The following is a 17121-nucleotide window of genomic DNA, read 5'->3' as shown; positions in this document are numbered from 1 at the left end:
AGCTGCCAAAAACTGTTCCAGGCGCACACACTTGACTGTATTGAAGCATGGGAAGAACTATCAGAGAGACCTACCTGCTGGTTTTATTTCAACGTTTAGTGCCACTGACCTCCAGCAAAAGATGTATAGAAATGTAGTGACAAACCTCTGGAGACTAAAAGCAGCTTAAATACGTTTGCCTTTTCAATATGAAAAAGATGCTTTAAGAGTTTACACAAGGAGAAAGAAACCTATTTTCAGAGCCACACTTTGTCTCTTTTGGAAGTCCAGGTCCTTTAGGTTTCAATAGTTTCCAACTGGTATCTGGAAATAGAAGGGTCATACCCTTGCACCACAGTTGGAACTGAGAATTCAGTAGGAACAAGAATGACATTTGGTGTAAAATAGACATTGTAATGCCATCCCCTTTAAGGCAGTAGGAGAGTTGAAATTCCAATGTGGATTTTCTAGCTTGTTTCTGCACTCTTGTCCATGCTTTTACCCTCCTCTGAAGTGAGGCAAGCCTCCAAAAGGCTTCAGAAAGCTCTTAGGAGTGCATCGAGCTTTTATAATATATTTATATTGCTATTCCTTGTCTTCACATGGTCAAGTGTCATCAGTTCAATCACATGTTAGAATTAGGCTACCACTGGTACACTTTCCCTCTTATTTACCAGAAGCTTCCACAGTAACATTTTCATAGTGATGAAGATGTCCTGGGTTTGCAGCAGGTCAATTGCCTTTTCTTCTGTATTTTCAGCATTACAGCCTGACCTTAGCTACTTTTGCTGGTCACCTGAGTATGGTGAAGTACCTGAGATTACAAGGTGCTTCTTGGGAGGCCACACAGCTTTGCCCTGGGCTGCAGGCAGGGGTTGGAACTTGATGATCTTAAGGTCCTTTCCAACCCTAACTGTTCTATGGTCTGTGATTCTATGGTGCTGTCATGTTATAGGATGGATGATTGAAGAGAGCTATAATGTAGGTGTTTCACCTGTACATTTTGCAGGGACGACAGCATTGTCCCACGTGTGAAGAGGTTATTCTTTAGTACTCATTTAGTCCTGTCCCAATACATTTCTAAATCCTTTTGGCAAAGGGGTGCTGCTGTTTCATTGAATCTTGTTGGCCTGAAAGGCTGGTGACAATGGCATGGGTTCAGAAGAGCAAAGAACTGTGCAAATGGCTGAAAAATGGAGGGATGAATAAAACCTACGAATACAATAAATAGAATAACCTCTAAGCCTTTAGGACAGTGATGCTTCCATCGTAGTGGTTTTGTAATTAGATCTCTCCTCTTTAGCTGTATTTAATTAATAGGAAAATAACAGTTTCTTAATAGAGAACAGGGAGTAAGGAAATTTTCTCATTAGTAGTTGATACCGTATATAATAGGGAACCCTACTTGCTTATAGTTGTACCTTTCTAACAAAATAAGTACATACTTTGATAAAGTATGATATTTTATTTGCAGGTTTCCATGGAGTAGGAGATAGGGAGGATTGCCTGGTTTTGGTTTCACATCAAAGAGAGATACAAATGTGCATTAGCAAACAAAATTGGGCATATTTAGTAATGGCTCAGTAAATATCAGCAAATGGATGGTATAATTTAATCAACATGGTTGCAGTTGATAAGGGTTTGAAAAGCTCTGATCAAGACAGCTGGCTGGCTAATGAAAAGCTGAAGATTCAGAGATAAGCATTAATGGATATAATGTTATTTTAATTGAGAATGGTAGATAACCTAAAGCACTGAGAAATTAAGTTGATGACCTGTAAAATAAGTGTAGGTTAAGAAGAAAAATCGAGTTGATGGAGGTTCCTGCAAGAGTGCTGAAGGAGCAAGAGGAGAGTGAAGAGTAGGTGTGTGTTAGACAAGTTTTGCCTAATGGTGTTTTAATGGTACAGCTGTCACTCAAAACTCTGCTACTTGTGTGATAGTATTTAGTCTCATATTCCTTTCCTGGGTGTTTTGAGGGTGAGGCTGTTTTTTTTCTCCCCTTGCAAATCCCTTTTCTTCCTAGTGCTGTCTCATTTGGGAGCTGTGAGATGGGATGAGGTTCTCTGTCCCTCACTCACATCACTGCTCCCAGTGTTAACTTTAGCATATGGTTACTCAGTTCTGGCATAGGATGATTTGCGTTGGAAGGGACCTTAAATCTCATCCAGCTCCAACCCCTGCCACAGGCAGGGACACCTTCCACTGGAGCAGCTTCCTCCAAGCCCCTGTGTCCAACCTGGCCTTGAACACTGCCAGGGATGGGGCAGCCACAGCTTCTCTGGGCACCCTGTGCCAGCGCCTCAGCACCCTCACAGGGAAGAGCTTCTGCCTAAGAGCTCATCCAAACCTACCTAATCTAAATCTCATATCCCTGTCTCAGCCATCGCTAGGTTACCAGAGTTTCTGTGTTAATAGCTTCAATGCTACTGGATATTTGTTATACTCATAATTTTATCGCTAAGGTGCTCACAATGATATAATTTTTATTACTTGATGTATTTGTAATGCTGTACAGTGTAATGTGCTATTCATGCTTATGGTTTGATGCTTTTAGATGAGAAAGAAGGAAAAGTTATTTACTGGGAACTGCACCTCTCCAGGAGGCATGTGCTCTGCTGTGGGTGAACGTGTCCTGAGAGGTGAAGTCTGGAAAGCTTCCCTTATAGCACTAAATGCTGAGATGCATTTGTCTTTACTTTTCTCATGCTGTTTCTTGAGCATAAAGGGCAGTAATGCTTTTTGTTCCTCAAAAGACAAGAGACTTTGAAGATACAGGGTAGTGCTGCTTCAGGAGCTGCATTGCACTGGGAAACAGCTTTTCTTCTTTAAACGTTTGTCCATTCTCTTGCTGTGTTGTGGCTGACTTAGGGCTGCTATTGGAGATGAATATCAATTGGAAAATTACCAAATTCAACACATTCTCTGTAAGTTTCTTGCAATCACAGTGTTTTTATTGTTGCATTTCTGCAGTGCTTGAAATAGGCACTTTCTGTAAGAAAAGCATTGAAGTTGCTCCATATATGAAGGGATGAGCTCTGGTCACCAGTAATAAGATTGCTGAACCAATGCTGTATCTGTATTTAAAGCATTCCAAGACTCCAGTGACTCGGAACAGAGATTGTTATGACTTTTGATTTCCACACTGGTTATGTCATGTCATAGACTTATACAGAAAAGTTGGTCCTTTTTGATGTGGAGTGCTTGTGGCTGTACCCACTCTAACATAGTCAGATGGTGAATACGTTTACTTGGATGAGTTTCTGATAGCAGTAACTGAGCCCTCAAGGAGACCTTATCCACACTGAAAACAATCTAAAGCATCTGTGACTAGAAATTGGTGCTGGGAAAAGTACTGGCTTTGCAATAGTAAAGATTTTGTGGGCAGAGGGAATTGTTAGTAGTCGTGATTGTCTTGAAGTGGTGACAGAAGTGAAGTTAAAGTTCCAGCAGTAACCAGACCTTTCATTGGAAAGATTTGGTTACAGCCTTCAGAAACTTCAGTGTGTTCTAGATGGGGGGAATGTGAACAGTCCATGCTGAGAGGGTGTGCAGGTGCAGCCTGAACGGAGAAACAAGGGCTCAGGGCATTTCGATAGTCTGGAATAGTCAAAGCTGTAGGAGAAAAGAGATCTGGAATGTGATCACATTGCAAGTGTAATTCATCAATTCCAATGATCAATTTAACTGTCTTTCTTGTTATTTATGGTAGTGCTTCTGGGGATTATCAATGGACATCTGTGGTTGCAAAGCTTCATGGAAGAAACTAGAGACACTGGGAATTACTCAGGTAGTAAATCTGGAATTTAGCTTTATTATCTGGCCTGGTTTAGGAAATGAGCAGTGCTTCTTCTAGGGACCCAAGGCTCTCCTCATGTACACAAATACCAAGTGTGCCCATCTGAGCCAGGCACAGTGATGCTGTGGGAATGTCTCAAGTCTTCAAGCCTTGGAAAAACAAAGATAATGCTCAAAAGGCAGGCCTGGCTGAAGTAGGATGGGAAAGGGAAACTCATTCATCGGGAGGATGTAGTTAAAATTGGCTTGGGGAGCCATAAGTCTGTCAAAAAGACAACAGAGCACAAAGAGGATACAACAAAAACAAGGAACGCATGGGAGAAAAAGACCCCAAAATGCAAAATAGGGAATATGTGAAGGAAGAGTGTGCTGGATGTGGAAGGGCCAAGAGTGCACAGGCTTTCTTGAAGAGAACTGAATAGCAAAACGCGTTTGTGGATGTGCTTATTTCAGGGTTACTAAGGTGTAGATGTGCACTATGTGGGTATTGCGGGGATGGAGGGATCTCTGGGCTCACTATATGCTCTCTCAGGTGATGGGTAAGGATAGCCAGGAAAAGTGGAAACACAGGTGTCCTGGGTTCAGCAGTAGCAGTTATTTTTCTTCTTCTTAGTAGCTGGTGCAGTGCTGTGTTTTTGACTTTCAGCCTGGGAACAGCGCTGATAACACCGATGTTTTTAGTTGCTGCTCAGTGATGTTTACTCCGACCAAGGACTTTGTGAGCCTCATGCTCCTCCAGGGAGGAGGGGAAGCCAAGAGGAAGCAGAGACAGGACACCTGACCCAAACTGACCAAAGAGGCATTCCATACCACAGCACGTCATGCCCACTATATAAATGGGGGGCAGTTACCCGGACGGGCTAGATCACTGCTCTGGTCAGGCTGGGTATCAGTTGGTGGGTGGTGAGCGGTTGTATTCTCTTCCCTTGTTATTTCTCTTATTATTATTATTATTGGTGGTAGCAGCAGTGATTTGTGTTATACCTTAGTTACTGGACTGCTCTTATCTCAACCCATGGGAGTTACATTCTTTCCATTCTCCTCCCCATCCCTCCAGGAGTGAGAGAGTGGCTGTGTGGCTGAGTTGCTGACTGGGCTTAAAACCACAACAACAAGTTTCAGAAGGTTAAAAAGATCCAAATCATATTAAATCTAGTGTCCTATAGCTTGTTATGTCTTACTGAACGCTTGAGACTATCAGAATTTTATGTAATCTTTCTGCTGTAGTAAATCTAGGACCTTCTGTCTTCAGAGCTCTTATTTTTCTTTAATTTAGGTTAGTAATTTAAGGTAATAGGTTGAAAATAATTGGAAAGGAAGGAATAGTCCGAGATTTACCCAAAATACGTTTTAAGGGAAAAGAATTTTGAGCACTGAATGTATTCATTGAATTAATATATTTTTGTTACATTCCTAATGCCCTTTAAAAACATGCCAGTGAGTAAACAAGGAGTTTGATTTATGCAGCTGTTTCTGACCTGTGTTTTTATATAAATTCATAAGTTTCATGCAGACTACTTGGGCATTACCTAAAAATTCTTTTGGGCTATCTATGTTTGATGCAGTTTCTGAGTTATTAGGCTTTACTTACTGCCAAACCAAAATGAATGGTTTCTGTACCAATCTAATGACCCTGTGCTGCATCCTTGTGTGGGCTGTAGGTAGCACCAGGGGTATGAAAGTGCTTTTCTACTTCATGCTTTGCTAAAAATGAGTCTACACTTCAATGCCAGCCACCAGCACCCTGGATTAGATTGGTATAGGATGTAGATTATACATTTCAGACAGGATTTAGGGTTATTGTTCAATTACGTGCTCCTTGGGCTCCAGAAGAACATACCCAGACCTGCAGCTACACCTACTAGCTGTTGAGATTGTTTTCTCAGGTAGTTTTTAGGATCTAATTTCTAAGATTGATGATCCTCTGAAATATTGAGCATTGTGGTTCTCCTTCAAGTGTTGTCGTGATTGGGGTTGCACAGTATGAATGGAGGTTTGCACAGGGCAGGTAACTTAACGCAGCTCTTCTAAAGTGCTCTTCATCAAACCTACCTGTGTCATTACACAAGAATAGAGAACTTGCTCTTTAGCTGCTGGAAAGTGGAGGAGAAACTGCTGTTAAAAATGAGATATGTAACGTAAATGTAGCTTTCTTTCTCTTTCGTTGTTGTTAAAAGGAATATGCCATAGGTTTTGCCTTCTAGTATTACAAAGCAGTCCTGGAAGACTGTAAGCTTTCACAGGCAGATATGAATAATTTCTGTATATTGATTTTCTGGCTCTGAGTTTATATTTTTAAATGTATTTCCTTCTCCATTTTTTATGATTTTAGTTTGCTTGGTGCTTGGTCAATTTGTTAGAAGACAAGATATAAAAGTGAAGAGAAAAACTGCTATTTCCTTATCTTCCGGCTCAGAGGTGGGTCACACATGTAACTGTTTTTTCCATCAAGAAAGTGAAAATATGAGTACTGGACCTCAGTTAAATGCTGTAACATGCCTGGTTCACCTCTAGTATTTAGGTTTCTGGGTCCTTGGTTCTCATTAAATAGTGGAGCTCGGGCTCCTCTTCAGCATGGTCGCCTGTATTTAAGTGTATCTGTCTACAGGGCTTACAGTCACTGTTTCCTTATAACAAACCCCAAACCCTCTTGCATGCAGAGTTAGATGTAAAGCAAGAAACTCAAACAAGGAAACATATTCATGTTACAAACTGTCTTTAAGCTGCTGGAAATTAAAAGCTAAATTACTTGTTTTGTTCATCTCTATTGCTTCCCTCTCTTCTTCAAGACCTTTCTTACTTTCATGACTGTCCCTTTAGTAAAAAAATGGCATTTCTCACCCAACCTTGTTAATAGTCATCTTTAAGTTTTCTAAGGAGATGCTTCTTTATTTCAGATCTTCTTGTCTGTTTTGCTATGAAGAAAATCAGCTTGTAGGATGCCGGAAACTACCTTTTGTTGGTTTAAGTAATGGTAGCATGTATTTTATAGGCTATTTGAGTTTGCTTGCTCTTGTTTCAGATAGGGAACTATGATTTGTTTTCCAAACAGCTAAAGATCTCTAGCTTTAGCCATGTCTGCCATAAGATGGTAAATCCGTTAGCTAATATATGCATTTAATCATGCATTCTGAACTGTAAGACTACATTCCATGTCACTGGATGCATATGCTTCAGCTGCTTGTTTCGGTGTCAATAGTTAATAAATTTGACATATACTTTTGTGCATAGTAATCACAGCTTGTTTAAATGTATTTTGTTCCCAGATTGTGCTCTCTATCAACGAATTGTTAAAAGCAGTAAAAGGTATCACATTAGTGATGCCCCATTGCCCCTGGGCTCCTGCTGCTCAACTGCAGAAGCCTCTGATGGCCTCTCCCACCTCATCCATGATGAATGGCTGGATGGACTTTGCCTTCCTCTAGCAACAGCAGATGTGACACCACGCAGTGTGTGTTTATGCTTGTGGTGTTGGTCAGCTTCTGGTCCATCAACCAGGTAATGGACACCTTGTGGGCTGCACACCAGTAAGACCATCCAGGCCTTTCAGTCTTAAAACTCCACTGTGTCTAACAGGTTCTCAGCATCACCTGAGCATCTTTCCAGCTTTGATGTGCTCTGGTCCCAGGTGTGTGGATGGTTCTAAACTCAGTGTGGGTGAGACGGCTGCTTACAATTACAGGGGTAGGACTGCATGCCTTGTATGGGTATTTCTATATCTATACTTGTAAGACTGCATAGGTGGGTCACGTTTATGTTTAAACCTAAAGGTTACTTCAAAGCTTTAAGTTTATACACATTCTAAGCTGCTGCTGATAAATTCAGGTGATAGAATTTCTGATGGAGGTAGATAACACAAACTTTTTTAGTCATTTAATTTCACCTTCTTCTTCCACTACATACAGTTTCAGCTTATGATTTTCAGCAGTTATCAGAAACGTTTTGAAACAGCATGATGACTTGTCGTTCTAAAAATGTGAGTATTCAACAATGAAACTGAGATGATGTATCTGCTTCAAACTGAGATTCCCTCCCTCTTCCCCCCTCGTTTTAGATACAAAGCTACAGTTGACAGGAAGAAATCAGTGTTTTAAACACAAAACAGGTAGAATACATAAAAAGCATCATTTTGGCTTTAACTCCATTGCTGAGCCTCAGATAAGTTAGCACCCTGTTGTAGTGATTCTTCATACATGAAGTAACGTTGTTGCTGTTAAGAGTTGCTTTAAGAACTAAAATGCTTTTTGTGAAGCATTTACTTTTGCTATTCAGCAACAAACTAAACTCTGGTTTATTTTGGCTCATTTAGTTTATCAAGCAACCTGATTTTGGGGGAATATCTGGGAAAATGAAAACCAATTGCATGTACTGAAACGAGATCCAAGTCTCTATCAATGCTTTTATTTTTGCTTAAAGAAACAAAAACTACAAGCAATGAGGAAACTAACCTATATAAGGCATTAGTTCCTTCTCCCTCTATTTCAACTGATATTTGAAACTTGTTTTTATTACAGCATAGGTGAAACAACCGTATTCAGCAGTGCTACTGAGATGGTACAGATCAGATGTAATGCTACCACATAGTAAAGAGATGATTTTTTTCCCCCCATTTTTTAGAATAACCAAAGTCTATGGATTAAAATACGCATTTTGATGTGAAAATTAAAGAACCCAGAGCAATATTTTAGAAGTTAAATACAAAACAGTAGTAAATATGCAAAATACAGTTGATAAGCAGAGCGACGAGGCAAAAGAAATAAGGATAATAGTTGATTCTTAAAATGTAATTTGTAATGCTTGGCTTCCCCCACCCCCTGTGTGTAATTTCATGTCAGTTTAAACAGGACAGCTATGCATCATAGTAAGATGGTACCTTACACAGTGTAGTTGAATTTAATCACCAAAGCATCAAGAAGGTAATGACACTGGGAGGCCAGATATCTGCACTGGTATGTGATAACCATACTGGGTTGAGGAAAATGAGGTTAACAAAAATACAGTTTTATGATATACAGTACTTCTTCAGTAAAGAGAACTTGTCCAAAGTGAATACATCCTCTTTCAGCACAGATTTCTCATCGATTTCAAACAGGAATGTGAAAACTGGACTTACAGTACAGCTGCTAACACTGACCGGTACTTTGGTTACATACATATGTTACACATCTGTGTGCAGATATCGGGCGTTTCACCATGTTCCAGAAGAGTTTCTTTTTCTTTACCCTGACATATTTCGTCAAAACCTTGCTATAAACCATTGAGACTGAGTTGCTTATTCCTTTGATTTGTCCATGAGGATCAGCACTCCTTAAAGAACAGATCAAAACTACAAACTCTAAGTAGGACCAATAGAGCAGAATTATTCAAGTTCAGTGAAATATTACAAAAAAAAGGCTTCCTTCTTAGGAAAACTCAGCTATGGTAAAAATATCTACTACAGTGCACTGCACTGTAATAAATATTCAACATAAATTAATAATTTACAAGTACCTGAGCAAGTATACAGAGCACCATAGCACAGCACAGCACCAGAGGCAGTAGCTCAGAATTCTTAAAAATGCTGTTTTAAACATTAAAAATCCTAAGTATTGTCATAAAAATGAACTCCAGCTGGAGTTTAAAGATAGTGCAAACTTCTGTCTTCACTTATTAAAATAAAGGTGTCGGATTTTTCTAGTCATTTCACATCAGCAGTGTTGCTGGACCTGGATACTTGTGGTGGATGCTTAGGAGCAGGTCTGTTGGAAAGAAAGAAAACAGCAAATTGTTATTCAAGCTTCTGTTGGTTCTCAGTGCCAGCGTCATGCTTGGGGCATGGAAAAACCTCTTAGAGGCATCCAACTTCAGACATGTAGCACGGGACTCTCATACTATGGGGGGAGATCAGACATTGCTATATATACACAAGTCTCATCAAGAAACATCATGAGACTCAGTTGCTGCCTGGCCAGTTGGATAAGCTAGCTCAGTCTTTCAGGTGCTGTTCTTTAAACTCTTTGTTTCTCTCCTTATTCAAAAATCATAGAATCCCAGCCTGTGTTTTGGAAGGGACCTTAAAGCTCAGACAGTTCCAACCCCTGCCACAGGCAGGGACCCCTTCCACTAGAGCAGCTTGCTCCAAGCCCCTGTGTCCAACCTGGCCTTGAACACTGCCAGGGATGGGGCAGCCACAGCTTCTCTGGACAGGCAGGAGCTCAGTCAAAGTTCACCCTTGCAGGCTTTTTATTAGAAGTATTAGGAAACTTCATCCTAGTCTTAATTTATATGAGCCGTTAAATGTCTCAGTCACAGAATTCTTGACACTTAAAGTATTACTTTTACCTTCAAAGGAGTTCACTTCTTATTTTTAGGAAACCAAAGAATATTGAGTGAGAAAATACCATGGGCTTTGCCCATTAACATTGGGCATGGTTATTTCATGTCCATTTTACCTTTTTCCAGCATCCTTTTTTTCTTGAAGGGTACAATTTGCGTGCTCTCTGAGCGTTTGGGGTATTATTTTCAGATGATATAAATTGACGTTCCATTATGAAGTGTGTGAACAGAAAATTGCTTTTATTGGTGGTTGAACTTAGCAGCATTCAGTTCTCAGCCTAATGCTGTAGGTGGTCTGAGTAGGAAATTAGTCTTCAGTGAGAGCTTTGTTTCTCTGTAAATTGCTGCTTATTAACCCCTTTCTTTTGAAAGGAACTGTATTTCTTGGGCAGGTTTTGGAAATATAAAGTCAGGTGCTTACAGTCAAAGCTTCATGTGCAGTATCAATTCTCATACTTCTGTGGAAGTCAGTGCAATTATGCCGATATGCTCCCAGTGAGAATCAGCCCGATATTGTGTGTTTTTATAACAAATAGGAAATGGTTTTTGCATAGCTCTCAGCAATAGTTACAGCAGAGCATGATTACTCAGGACATTCTAGACCTGCCACTGAGCAAAGTGCTGTAAACCAAGGTGTTTTAAATAGAACTAACCTTACAGGAGTAACGTGAGGCAGAGGTTTTGTGTGTCCAGGCACTGCTGTGCATGCGCTGTTGTAGCGTGCTTTGGTCAGAGGGTCTGCTGGTAGAGGCTTCCGAGGAGGGTTTGGTTTGTGGTTTTCCTATTATAAAACATGAAAGCATATTAATCTTTGGATTTGACATGGCATAATTAACATAGAAACAACTGAGAGAAATGGAAGGTAAGTAAGTTCAGAGTATCTTAGAACCCCTGACTGGTTTGTATTGGAAGGGACCTTAAAGCTCATCCAGCTCCAACCCCATGCCACAGGCAGGGACACCTTCCACTAGACCAGGTTGCTCCAAGCCCCGTCTATCCTGGCTTTTTACAACACTGTAAAAGTAGCTATATAAAAAGATGGAAATACTAGAAATGACTTTAAAATGCAAATTCAGATGACCACAAAACCAAACTGCTCAAGTCCAGTTTGAATTGGTAGCATCTGTGGAATGTTTTTAGCAATGCCGCTGTGCTTTCATTCTGTGGAATTAAATGATTTGTTAATAAAGAACAGAAGTCATCTGCTGTCGGGCATGAGCTAATGTCTCTTCTGTGTGGTCCTTGAAACACTGCAAACATGGTAACATGTCTATTTGTGGTCTTCATTATGAAGAACTGGGATAGATTAAGTGACTTGCTCAGGGCACACAAATCCTCTCCAATATATCAAAAAACATCAGATCCTTCTGTTATTTGAACTGCGTAGTCATGCCTTTTCTAAATTATTTTAATCTTTATTATTGGTTTGCCACAACTGCCATTAGTAAAGCTGACAAAAAGAAACAAGAAGAGCATAGAAGCATGGTCTAGTTAAAGATCCCCTAAAAGACGTAATCAAAACAAGCAGAGGCATGAATTGCTCAGGAATAAAATACCACTTTTCATTATTTGTTTTGAACGTCCCTTTGTTTTCTTACTTTTCACGGCCAACGAATGCTCTTTCAAGAAGGAAATGCAGGTTGACTATCAGTAGGCATTTTGACAAGGAAGAAAATGTGGGAGCTTAAATAAACTTCATATATAGTCATTACAAATTTACCACATTTTCAAACTGTGTAGAATGTCCCTCTATGTCCCTCTTCTTTTTCACTCTTGGCAGAACATGTACTAGCTCTTGAGTGAATGAGAAATTGCAACATGAAAGAACTTTCTTATTTTAACTTATTGTTATGGCCAGATCTCATGTTCACTATTAAAATTAGCCTGAGTGTCACCCAGAAGGAATCACACCATAAACCAAGGTATGAGAAATTTGTCTGTGAGCTCTGCCTTTGGAGGTCAAAATAACTGCAAATATCCTGAAGCAATCAGGCCTGGAAAATGATGAAATAAACAGCATGCTTGTAAATACTCCATGTAGCTTTGTCTCGTAGGGCTAGCCTGTTCAAAGTCAGGCTTTAATTAAACACTAGCAAAGGAAGTCCTTCAAGACATGATCGTTTCCCACGATACAGAACTAGAACCTTGAAACTCTTAAGAAGAGAAACCTTACCATCAGGATTTCTTAACCAAAGTTTACTTTGTGCACTGTATTTCTTACCCAATGAAATCTTCATGTGTGTGTTTTGAAGTGAAATGTACCACTCAGAACAAGTTAGATCACAGCAGGCACTGATACCTTTAAAATAACTGAATTACCTCTGCAGTTAAATATAAACAGAAGTTGTTTCTGTAATAATTATTTTGTTAAAAGTCATAATGTGTGTTCATTGCTTTATATGTGTATGCATCATCACCTTGAGTGTGACAACAGTTATAAAACCAAGTTGTAATGAACACACAATCAGCATTATGAAGACAGCAACCAAAACCTTCATTCTCTTGACTGCTTCCACAGAAGTGGCCTTTTTCCTCAAGTCCTTTTACATGATTAATCTCGTGAATTAGTCTCATCGCATGAGCATTCAGCTGTTTGCTTGCTCAGTCCCTATTTGTTATTGCGTGATTTGTATTTACTCTTCAACTAGCAGAATGCTCAGGTACCACTGGAAGAGGGACGGATCCAGGTTCAGCAGTCTAGAGAAACAAAGGTCTGAAGAGCTCAAGATCTGGTATGGATGAATGAACAAAAAGAGGGAACTGCCGTGTCCTGTGTCTAATCACCACTTGTAACACCTGACAGTAAACTGACTTTATGAGAAGCTCATTGTAGCTAAGTACTAGTGGAATCCTACCAGTTTCTTTTCACCTGCTTCTTTCTGCAGGGGAAGCTGGCTGAAATGGCTAATCTAGATGTGCTGACCTAAAACAGTTCTTCAGCTGCAGAGGGAGCATCCTCTCACAGCTCAGCATTAAGATCATCTTCGATGCCTAAGCCAAACTAATTCTTTAGGCCCTTATTCCAGAAGACTCACCCATGAGAGGAAGTTTGTTGAAACATCAATCATATTATAAACATAACTCTATTTTCTTCTTTCTTTGTTCCCCAGAGCTTGCAAGAACGAGTTTATGCTCTTGAGGAGGAAGCAGCAAAGTGGCTTGACAGAAAGTCTAATGTGGCAAGCTGGTAAGAAAGGGTAAAAGAAAGGAGTGGAGAGGGAATTCAAAGAAAATGGAGATGGAGATCCTGTAACGGCTGAGATGTAGCAAAATGAAGGAGCACTTCATAGAAAGGAGATGCCAGCACAGGAAAATGACACCAGGAAAACAAACATCCTTGGAAGCAGAGGAAAATAAAATAGAAGAAATAAATCCCCTCCCTCAAACTGGCATTACAAGGTGGTGTTTTTATATTCTTTCTGTGCCACAGGAGAACCCAAATTGTATGGTTTGTATGTTAAAATGTGTGGAAACTTGCTGTAGCCTCTGATGTCCTGGCAAGACTAGAACACAGTTCATAGCATCACCATAGCAGTGCTTCTCTGCTTCATCTCTCCTTCTTCCCAGCTCATTTTTAACCCTACAGAACTACAGCTCTTCAGTACAAAGAGTTTATGGATGGATTTCTTTGTCCAGGTTTATATCAACAACTTAGCATTTAATGCATTTACTCTGCCTGCATTTGGGGAAGCATTGTTCTAAATATTGCCATGATCTCTTTTTCTGCTATTGAGCAGCTACAAAGCCATCAGGTGCATGAAGCTTTAATTTTTGTCTCTGACTTTTAAATTAGCAACTGGAAAGGTTCTTGCCTGCGATGCACTGGGTGAGAAGGGTTATCTATCTTCCTCAACCTATTTAGATGGGATCTTAATTTGTGTTAGCCCTCTATGTCAACAGCCAGTCTGAGGCAAGATATCAACAGGAGTAACTGCGGCAGAGTGAGCAGAAGGTGAACCCAGCTCAGTTTTACTAAGGGGGAAAGTAAAAGCACAAAGCTGTATTTCCTGTAATAAGGATGACCTGTAAAATATGAGACATATTTTGGTAATAAGATGATGACAGCATCAGAGGCAGCAACTGAATACCAACAAAAGCAAGTGGAAGTGATCAAATCCGAGTGCATGGACTGAACCCATGGTTAGTATAAACCTGTACCCTTTCCTTGTTTTCAGTGGTGCTGTGCTGATTTATGCTGACTGTGAATCTGCCTCATATATTAAGTTTGCCTTGTAAGAGCATTTGAAATAAGAAAAAGCTGTTTATTAATCAAAAGATTGCTAAATATTAAACTTGGCAACAGATAATTTGCATTTAATTTAGGTTATTTTTGTTGTGGTCTTTTTTTACTATTTAGATCAGAAAGGAAGTTTTATAGCAAAATAATATGGATCATTCACTGCTTTCTCAACAGGCACTACAGAGGAGAAGAGTTGTCGTAGAGTCTGCTTAGTATGTTGTGCCTTATCTATCCACTGCTCTAAGCCCAAAGGCAGCAGGAATGTAGCTTGTGCTTCAATCTCCTTCTTGTAAGGGAGTAGCAGAAGGAAGCAGCTGTGAAGCCATAGAAACAGTGAATGGTTTTGGATACTCTTCTTCCACGCTGTGCTGCAGTACCGAGCATCTGGAGGATATTATGGATGTAGTGATTTTTAAAGTGCTTCCTCTCGATGACCTGATGGATGCACTTCCAAGAGAGTGCTGAAGCAATACATTAAGTAATATCTATATAAACTAGCCCCATAACTATTCTCAAGTTAATTTACTTGTTCCAGGCTTTGAGGGAGCGAAACTCTTCAGAAGAGATGATTTCCTTCCCATACAGTGTTTTCTGGGATATAAAAAGTAGCTGTTTCTCACAATCTTGAACTGAGGGTACGGACATAATGTTGGAAGAAGCCATGCTGGTTTATTCAATAGGCTGCCTTGCGCTGGTCCCGTTTGTCCTACTTCTACTTCATGCAGCAACAAAACCAGTGTATTTTGCTTGATGCCACAATTGATTTGAGCTGCCAAACCAAAAAGCTTTTTGGCAGTTTCAGATCTGTCAGTCTTTTGTGATGACAGTACTAGAGATTGGTATTCCACCTTGCACTTTATGTGGGGTTTGAAGGGGAGGGCATTTTGGAACATGAATTGCAGTCATGCATTGGGCTGCTTTGAAGCGCGATAACAGGCTGGGGCAGATACAGACACACCATCAGAATGAAAAATGGTTACTTTTCTTGGAAGGCCTCTTCTCCATCTGTCTTCTGCTAGTGGGAGACAGTGTAAACTTATAAGTAGCTACATAAGAGGAAATAGAAGAAATTTCTTCTTCTAAAGACAAAAGCAACCCAAACCAACACTCCTTCATTTTTCCTATAAAATTGATTTTAGAAAGAATCAGTATTTCCAATTCCCCTGCAAAGGAAAATAAGTGACTAGCAAGATGAAAAAGAGAAGAAGAAAAAGCTTAAATACTTTGAAAGCAATTAAACTGTCTACACTTGTAGAAGTTGGGTCTAACCTGAATGATTCATGTTCAGATTTAGACAAAATGATCCATAGCTCCATTTTTTCTGCTGTCATAATATGTAAGCACACTGCCATGGCAGCTCAGAACCGTCTCATCCTTTTTCTTCCTGTGTTATTTTTACAACTGCTTTTCAAAGCACTGCACTTCAGCAACTGATTCTCATAGCTATATCCTCCTATAAATCACTGGGGAGGTGTCTCAGAGTAGCTCACAAAGTTGCTGCAGGAAGAAGATGCTCTGTCCTTGGACATCCTCGCTAGGTTTAGATAGGCACAGTCACTCAAGGCACAGCTATTTGAGTATTGAATTGCTGTATGAGCATCCAAATCAATGTGGTGCTCATTTAAGATAGTTGGTGATAAAGATATTCACTTCATTTTAATCTTGTGCTATATCCAGAATAGCACAACATCTATGGAACAGAAATAGCTGGGTGCCTGATTCCTTTGCTTAGACACAGTCATGCTACAAATGCAACCAAAAGAGAGAAGCTGGTGACAAGAAAAGAGACAATTTAACATAGAAAATTGCACAGACAACTTAATCTACCCTGAATATCACTTTCAAGTGCATCTTATTACAAAAAAAAGGGGGTTACCAGCTCTGTTTAAACTCTGCAATGAAAGGTACATCTACATTAAGTAGTGCAGGTAATTACAAGCCTGCTTTTTACATCTCTGCTCTGGGGACATAACCTTGATTCATACACCCATTGGCAGAACAGAGGCACATCAAGCTAATACATCTTTTGCTTTTGCAGAAGACATCTGCAGCTTGACTTCCTAAACTATATCAATGTACTTGGCACCTTGCTAATATACTGTATAGTTTCGCCTCCACTTGGGCAGCTGGCAAGATGAGCCTTTTTGCCTGTAACATGGAGCTTGTTTATGCTGTTGTGTCTTTTGAGTGGTGAAGAGAGAGTTCAGGATCCTACATTTTAGGGTCATGGCCTCATCTGGAATAAAGCAATATGTCCACACCGCATTTCTGAACTTGCATGGAGTATAAAGGAAATACTGTGGGGAAAGGCCAATGTGAAAGATGAGAAAACACCTCATTCCACTTCACCACATGGAGATACTCACATTAGATATCCAATAGAAAAGAAGCTTAAAGAAAATCAGTGGTTACCTGGGTGAACCTCAGCGAAGGGTTAGCTGGCAAAGGTCTTTCAGGCACAGCTTGGTGACACGGTGGCTGGGGAAGGGGTGGTAGGACTCTCTGAGGTGTTTTTAATGGTGGCAAATCATGTGTCTTCACAGGGTTACTAATGTCAATGATCTGATATGGCAGCGGTCTTCTTGGACCATCTCTCTATAAAAAAAACAACAACCAAATGCTATAAACTTCAAACATAAGCATTGCTGCTTTCAAATCTGTTATTCCCTTTTCTCTTCTATTCTGCTTTCATCTACACTCAAGACCTCTTCAACCAGAGATGCAAATAACAGCTTCCAGAGTCCTACTGAAGCACTAATCCTTCACCCTTCGGATGTAATGTTCTGGTA

The 17121-nt window shown here is 40.0% G+C and overlaps 1 protein-coding gene across 1 annotated transcript in view; it reads right to left on the bottom strand.

Annotated features, from left to right (window-relative positions):
- Positions 1–8141: 8141 nt before the first annotated feature.
- The window catches only part of ADAM12 (ADAM metallopeptidase domain 12), a 188176-nt gene continuing 179196 nt past the window's right edge, over positions 8142–17121 (bottom strand). The window contains exons 21-23 of the mRNA XM_057408684.1: positions 16745–16927; positions 10746–10873; positions 8142–9515 (exon numbers count right to left, since the gene is read on the bottom strand). Of these exons, the coding sequence (XP_057264667.1) occupies positions 9455–9515; positions 10746–10873; positions 16745–16927 (372 nt within the window). The 3' untranslated portion in view covers positions 8142–9454. The remainder of the gene's footprint in view (positions 9516–10745; positions 10874–16744; positions 16928–17121) is intronic.

This window comes from Pezoporus wallicus, unplaced genomic scaffold (genome assembly GCF_028554395.1).
Source record: "Pezoporus wallicus isolate ANWC-B61680 ecotype Strahan unplaced genomic scaffold, APGP_CSIRO_Pwel_v1 contig_13954, whole genome shotgun sequence".
In the NCBI taxonomy this organism is placed as follows: Eukaryota; Metazoa; Chordata; class Aves; order Psittaciformes; family Psittacidae; genus Pezoporus; species Pezoporus wallicus.
Note: the sequence above shows the minus strand (reverse complement) of the source record. Positions and strands in the feature narration are given on the sequence as shown.